Consider the following 7,824-nt stretch of genomic DNA (forward strand, 5'->3'; position numbering starts at 1 on the left):
ATATATATAGTCTCTCATGTGCCACCTAAGCAATAACTAAAGCTTATCTTTATTTATTTCATGTTTTTAACAATGTGTAAATTTCCAGCACATTAAACAAAGGATTCCCCAATACATTCTCCTAGATACTAAAGTAAGGATTTCTCTACCATCCTCTGTATCGTTCTCTATTGTAAGTAGGAAAGAATGCTATTTGATGACCTAATAATTTCAAAAAGTGTTGAAAATTATTTCCGTAAATCAGTATGCCCACCAGCATTTCAGTGCTCTCACCCATTCAGATGGGTGACTGGGGCTCTGGGGCTAACACTGCCTTCCCTAGCCCACTCAACAGCCTCCACTCCTGCTCCCAGTCCTGACCCCCCAGTTGCCACCTGCAGTTCTTCGCTGCCTGTGGCCCTCTGTCTGCTTCAAGCCCTCAGAGACACAAGTTCAGTAAACCTGGAGATCACCACTAAACTGAATACTCATCACCAATTTACTGTTCTTATTTATTTATTTATTTATTTTCCTGCAAAGCTTTAATCCAGAGGGGTTCAGTCCTTGGCAGCTGCCTTCCTCATGGCGGCCAGCACGTTGCTCAGCTCCTCACTCTTCCTCTTGGTTCAAATGTGTGTTCCCGTCCTTTTCTTGATGAACTTGAGGATGCGCTTGTCCTTGCAGACCTTGAGCAGCTCCGTAGCGTACTACTCGTGGGAGGTGAAGCCGCGCACCTCCCGATCATGTCCCGCAGGAACTTGGTGGGTTTGGTGAGGTGTCCACATGACGGCTGTGCCTCGGTTTGCTCACATTCTTAGTCACTTTGTGGCCCTTGTTGAGGCCCACGCCATGGGATAGCAGAGAGCCATGGCTACTCTTCTTCACTTTCAATGGTTGCTGTAGAGGAAGGAAACACTTTTTTTTTTTTTTTTTTTTTTTTTTTGCAGGACCAGGAATAAGCAGCAGGCAAGCGCTTATTCTACTGAGCTATTTCCCCGGTCCCCCCTATTTATTCTTTATCGTTTCCTTTCTCCAAAAGTCATTGACAAGCAAAACCTCACTTTGTAAAGCAGAAACTAAACCTCGAAAAGGTCAGTGAAGACTGGTAGATGCGGAGCCACGGCGAAAGCCCAGGCCCCCACCCCACGCGGCGTAGCCCTCCGGTCCTCCGCGCAGCAGCCCTGCCTCCTCAGAAGACTCAGGCGCAACCGGAGCAGCGCCCTCTGCAGAACGCGAGGAAGGGCCCCGCCCTCTGCACGCCCCCTTGCGCTGCGCACCGCTCCTCTAGGTGGAAGCGGAGCCCTCCAAGCGTAGCTAGAGCTGAGCCTTTGGCTGAGAAATCACCCCCACTTCAACCACGACATCAAGATACTCATTTTCACGCTGCTGTGAGAATGCTTCTTGTTCCTTCACCGTATTTCAAGTCAGAATCAGTATTTCAAAGGGCTGCACGCGGGCTCCATTTCATCGCCACGGAACAGCGCGGCAAGGCCGGCTGCAGTCAGCATCTCCCCATCGCGCCCATCAGAGCAGCTGACCGCATGAGTGTCCTGCTCCCTCTCACTCTTGCAAACAGCAGCAAGAAGGAGCGTTCACTCTGCGGTGCTCAGAACAGGACGGGGCTTGGCACACTACCTTCAGTAGGGTCAGAATGGAGAGTGAGGCATTCGATGATTTAGCAGGGTCCCTGGATTATAAAAAGAAACTAGGCTCTGCGCTTCTGAAATAGCGTCCATCACACATACATTGTTGCCCACACACAACGCGAGCTGTTAGAAAGACTAACGCAACAGCTACCTGTGTCAGGCGGCTCATGACGCACGCAGCACACAAGTCTATGTGCAAACCGATGACCTACAGCTCAAGAGACACCCAAGTGACCAGCAGGGTGTCAGAGAAGTGCCCCAGGAAAGCTACCTGTGCAGACCTATAGAAAGCGCTGCATTTGGCACCATGGGAGTCACAGAAGGGTGACCTGAAGCCCCCAAATCTGATTTCACTGGTGCCTCCACCCTGTCTTTGCCATCCATGTCCTGTTTTTCTATTTTTGAGGTAAAACTATTCTCAAGGACCTGCAGCCAAAGGCTGTATCACTGACAGGGCAGAAAGACAGCAGGACATTCCTTCCTCTCTCCTCCTTTCCCCCTTAATCTGTCCTCCTCCTCCTTGCTCGTCACCCTCCACCCCGCTGCCTTGTTTTCTCTGCTCCTTCTCCATGCTCAATCCCCTCCTCACCTTGTCAGCTACCTTCCCTCACAACATCCATCTCATACTTCCTAAAGAATACCATGAGCTTGAGCCTCAGAACACCACAAGCCAGGCAGGGGCTACAGGTCAGCAGCAGCACACCTGCCCAGTGTGTGAGTGGCGCTAGGTCTGATCCCCACTGCTGACACAAACATGGGGGCTGCATACCCTAAAAAGTAAATCTCAGGTCAACATTGTTATTACTTCCTTGCCCTGAGTAGAAGCACAACAGTTGCTGAACTCAGCTAAATATAATATATCCTACTGTTAACTATTCATTTTATTTAGCTTGCTTATGTGGCAGGGCCTTAAGTAGTTTCTGTTGGGGCCAGGGAGATGGCTCAGTGGAATAAGCGCTTCCCTGGCAAGCGCAAGGGCCTGAGTTCAATCCCTGGTTTCGCAAAAAAAAAAATAAATTAAGTAGTTTCTGTAATTGTCTCTACAGTGTCTGGCCGGAGACTCTGGTGGGAAAACAAAACCCAAGTGGAGGGTCAAGGCCCACGGCACCAGAAGCACTGTAGACCGTGCCACACGTTTATTTCCACAAGAGCCACCATAAGGGAGCATAGCTCCATGGCAGCATCAGCTATGACCTTAAATCTAAATGCTGACCCTTGCTAAAGCATCTTTGATCATCTTTCCAACCAACACTAGTTTTTTAATGAACAAGGAAGGACACAGTCTCTAGAAGCATCAGCGTCTGCCTTCCCACCGGCCTTCGGGGCAGGCATCACCCGTCACGAAGGGGTGGTTCTTCTCTGACCTCGTTTGAGGATGGAACCTTTAATCGAAATAGTGTCACCCCCTAAACCCACTGCTGTACACCAACGCAAGTGACCGCAGAGGGAGCAGGGCCTATAAAAGGACAGAATTAAATGCTGCACTTTGTCCACCTCACAGCAGACACAAGCGTACCAGGCCCAGCTGATCAGGAAAAGCAGCGATGTGTCCCAGGAGGCCTTCCGCGGTGAGTCCCGCACTGGTGTGCTCTGCACTTATAGACCTGGGCCAGACCATATTTCAGGACTGCGACATGAAATGCTATTCTCTGGGGAGACCCATGACTACTGTATACGCAGGGTAGGAAATGAAACGATTGGTAGAGCTTAAATTATTGTGCAGCATTTTCAAGAACTGATATGCATCAGTTTGAAAGATGAGATTAAAACTGAAAGATTGCTGTACTAGGGCTAAACCACATAAGAAGAGTCTCATGATGCGGTGCCGTAAAAAAAAAAAAAAAAAAAAGAACGCTTACTGACAATCTGTTTTCCAGAGTTCAAAGTATGTAATGTCATTCTCCCACAGCATTTTTCTTTAATCTGTATTAAAACAGGTTACTATACTTGATGGCCTGAAAACTAACAGAACCAACTCTGTTTCCATTATGTGTTTGCCATAGTTTTAATACCAAAGCTATTTGTTCAGCTGTACATTTAACTGTGCTTTAGAATATGCAGACTTTGTAAAATATTTAACTTAAAATAATCTATTTTGAAATGTAGTTTTGTTACAGAATCCATGTGTTATAAATTCAGAAAACACAAGGGAGAGCGAGTTCTTAGCTGCGTGTCTTGCAGTAGGGCCTGCGCTCAGCGTGTCTCCATGCGTGCTGACGCCCCTGGGCTTCCTGCAGCCCTTCCCTCCAAGATGCAAATATGACTTAGCATAGGGCTTCACAGCAGGGTAGGATTAAGAGCAAGGGTGCCGAGAGCCACTTCCTCCTGGACAATCAAGGTCATCCACTCTTCCACTGACCTGGAAGTGACAGTGTGCTGTGGCCTGATGACATGGCGTGACTTAGCATTTTACTGAAATTGCTGCCATCCAGGGTATAATGTATTTTTCCTAAGTCAAAAGGAAGATGTTGAAAGTGGGTAACATTCAATGATTTTCACATGATACGTGTCATCTAGTAGCTTTTCATTTAACTTATCTGAAAGTTTAATATTGTTAGTCTCAGAACATAATGCTTATGATTCACAATCATCAAAATTGATGATCTTCAAAATAAGTTTTTCAACAAGAACCATAGGCTAATCCAGTCTCCCTTCTTTCTCTCTTCTTTACCACGCAGTTGCAGTCATTTCTACTCCTGAGTCTTGTGGCCACTGTGAAGGCGGGAATACCAAGCCTACGGAATCCAGGGTGTCCACCCACTCCTGAGGTCAAGAACTTCATCCAGAATGTCAACGTCAACCTGAGCATCTTTAATCCCCCTACACAAAATGTGAATTCCAGGAGGTCCTCCGACTACTATAAACGATCCACCTCACCTTGGACTCTCCGGTACGTCAGCATTTCACATCAATCTCTGTGTTCTCAAATGTCCCGTGCATCATCCTGCCAGTTAGGTCACCCTGACCGTGATCTCACTCAGAGGTCATCAAACCCCGGAAGGGCACCTGCACCAAGTGGCTAGTCCCAACTTCCATGGTGCTGACTGCTTTCCCTAGCTTGGGTGGCCGCACCTCCTGACACTTACCCTGTTAGAGCTCAAACCAAACACCAACCCAAATTATCAGTAATCATTATTCAAATATTAATGTTTAATGAGCAGTATGTATCTATACTTGCTATGTCTTTACTATGCCCAATATTTGGACCCCATCAACGATTCAAAAGCAATGACCTTTATCATCTGACTTTATGCAAATAAGCCTCAGGTAAGAGACACTTCCAGACTTACCTGCCTATAAGGTTTTTTTGCCTTGTCCCAATAAATCAAAAGTCAAAGCAAATCCTTTCTTCAGCTGGAGGGACTTAGGCTTAATTCCCAGCCTTTCGTAACTCCTCTCAGCTGCATCTCATGAAAACTTTGTCAGGTTAAAACCTTGATGTTGTCCCGCTTCCCAAGGTAAGTTTCTTCAAGTCAAGTGGATAGTTACATACCTATTCCTAGAGCGCTCCAAGTCTACTCTTCCTTTGGTTTTTCTTTTTACCTCAATCAAATGCACCTTAAAATTTTATCTTTTGTGTCATACTGAAATCCCTTCTGTGGCCTGACTTATTTTGTTCATTCTTGAAAGAAGTTGAGTAGGGTAACAATTGTGTCTTCTCTTCTATAATAATTAAACTCCTTGAAAATGTAGGTTTAGGTGCTGAAAGTGTATCCCAGTGGTAGAGTGTGCGTCTGCATGCACAAGGCAAATTCAATCACTGGCAATGCAATTAATTAATTCTTTTTTAAAAATCCAAGTGTTCCCCAAGTTCTTCAGACCATAATCACTTAGAAATTTGGCAATGCCTATGCTTTGTTGCCCAGTGAATTCTTTTTGACTCGCTTCCAACTTTACCTGGAATTCACTTTCCCCACCACTTTCCTCCCCGCTGCAGCCGCAACGAGGACCCCGAGAGATACCCACCTGTGCTCTGGGAGGCCGAGTGCCGCTACTCCGGCTGTGTCAACACAGCGGGGAAGGAGGACCACCACATGAGCTCCGTCCCCCTACAGCAGGAGATCCTGGTGCTGCGGAGGCAGCCTCGCGACTGCCCGCTCTCCTTCCGCCTAGAGAAGATGAAAGTGACGGTGGGCTGCACCTGCGTCAGCCCAGTGGTCCGCCATGTGGGCTGAGAGTTGGGTCAGAGCCTCGCCCACCAGTAGCCCGAGGCTTTCTGGGCAGCAGACGCAGCACTCAAGAACCTTGTCCTCAGACCTCACTCCATTTCAGACCCAACCCCCCTGGAGGGCTTAAAACAGCTTACCCTGTTGAGAGCTGGCAAATAATACTGTTCAGGATGGGATCAGAGCCTCTGTCCTCTCTCACCAGGGATGAGCTTGTTTGCTTCTTGTCTGCTTATCTGAGGTCTTTAAGTTATTTATGTATTTAATATGTCCTGAGATTGGTTTGGGGCATAAGATTGCATTTTAGTGAATTATGTACCTTGGAAATTTTATTATTTAAAAAGTAGAACATATTTATATGAGCTATTTATGAATGCGTTTCCTATGTCTTTAGAGGAAGCTGGAATTTCCCTAGTTCCATTTTCCCTAGGGGAATCCAAGATAGGATTAAATGACAACTGGAAATCTCTGAGCTCTCACATATGCGAGTGTGTGGTTGCTTCCTTTTGTCTTTTAGAAGTGCATGACGTGACCAAGAAGACTAAAGCTGATTTCATATTTATTAACTTGAACTTTTAAATTATTGAGGCTTCTTGGGGGTGCAAGTCCACCTGTGTCTTGTTAAACTTTATGATACACTCACTGTGATAATAAAAGTTGGAAAGAAAATCATATCCTCGCCCTTTCTCATTAGCATCCCACATGGCCCTGCACATCCCCACACTGGCGTCATTGGACATAGGCTAGGGATGAGAAATGCTGCCGCCCTGTGCTAGTTGGTCTGTACTGAGCACATACAGATGCTCTTCCTTGTCATGATTTCCTATGCGCTACAGCGTAAGAACTATTTACATAGCACTTACGTAGGCTGAGGTATTCTAAGTCATCTAGAGATTATTTGCAGTATAGAAAGCGATGTGCGTAGGTTACAGGCAAACACTACCGACACGTATGAGGGCCTTGTGCATCCACAGGTTTTGTTATCTTGTGGAGAATGCCTGTCACAGATCCCCCAAAGACACTGGGGAACAACTATACATGAGCAAGTTCAGCTCTTTCCTAGTGAGAAGTGTGTGCAAGTCCAGAGCTCAGCGAAGGACGGCTTTGGGCAACATGCCTGGAATCGCTCCAGTCCAATTCTTAATTTCAGATGCCTGCTTGCCACGGAAGACAGATATCTTAACTAAAGATCAAGTGGGAAAAATAAAAGAACCTCCCACTAATACAAACTAAAGTTTGTCATTAAAAAAAGTGCTAAGAGGAGACTGCTTTCAAACTAGTGTGTCCAGAGTCTCCCTGAAAGTCAGTGTCCTTTGAAGATTACGGCCCATCAGAAGCTAACAGAGGCCACTGTCCTAGCACCTGGCCTCTGATCTAACTCACCCCAGAACCCAGAACAGAGCCCAGGAGGTGGACCAAGCTTGCAGCCTGTGAAAAGTTCGGTGCAAGTAAAATAAAAACTGAAGCACATTCAATTTCAGAGTAGCTTTGAGTTTCAAATCATAGCCGCCCCCTCTCCTGACCCATCTTGCCCTACTTCTGGAGTTCTCTGCAGCTTCTTCCGCCAGCGCCGGTGCCCTGTTTCCTGGAAACCTGCCCACTTCAGTCCTGCATTCACAGCCCGCCGCAGCTCTGCCCAGGAGCCCGAGGCCTTTCCTGCTCCTTTCCAAGCTCCGCACCCTGAGGTCAGATGCTCTGGCTCCTGCCCTGGAGATACTCTGTGCTCCTGCATCTTCGCTCTTCTCTCTGTTCCAGTCACCAGCTTCCTAAAGGCCATCCGTGCCCAGCTGCCACTTACAGGTTCTCACCGCATAACTCTGCAAAGCGTATTGCTAAAAACCCACCACTCATTATTCTTTCCTGAGTGGTGAAAATAAAAGTTTTTCTTTTAGGGGCAGGCAAGCGAAGGACATACATATGTTTATGGTCCTGAGCCGTTATTTTACACTAGATTGCTTTTTGGGTGAGAAGAAGTTGCCTCCTGTGTTAGTCCAGTTTTGTTCTTATAACATAATACCCTATGCTGAAAATGC

General features: G+C 46.8%; 1 protein-coding gene across 1 annotated transcript; it reads left to right on the forward strand.

The window, feature by feature from the left end:
• Window positions 1–722: 722 nt before the first annotated feature.
• Window positions 723–5,800, forward strand: Il17a (interleukin 17A). Its single transcript, XM_012514019.1, has 3 exons — window positions 723–749; window positions 4,304–4,515; window positions 5,563–5,800. The coding sequence occupies exons 1-3, from the start codon at window positions 723–725 to the stop codon at window positions 5,798–5,800; spliced, it is 477 nt and encodes a 158-aa protein (XP_012369473.1).
• Window positions 5,801–7,824: the final 2,024 nt, after the last annotated feature.

Source organism: Octodon degus, unplaced genomic scaffold, assembly GCF_000260255.1.
Source record: "Octodon degus isolate 3935 unplaced genomic scaffold, OctDeg1.0 scaffold00022, whole genome shotgun sequence".
Classification (NCBI taxonomy): domain Eukaryota; kingdom Metazoa; phylum Chordata; class Mammalia; order Rodentia; family Octodontidae; genus Octodon; species Octodon degus.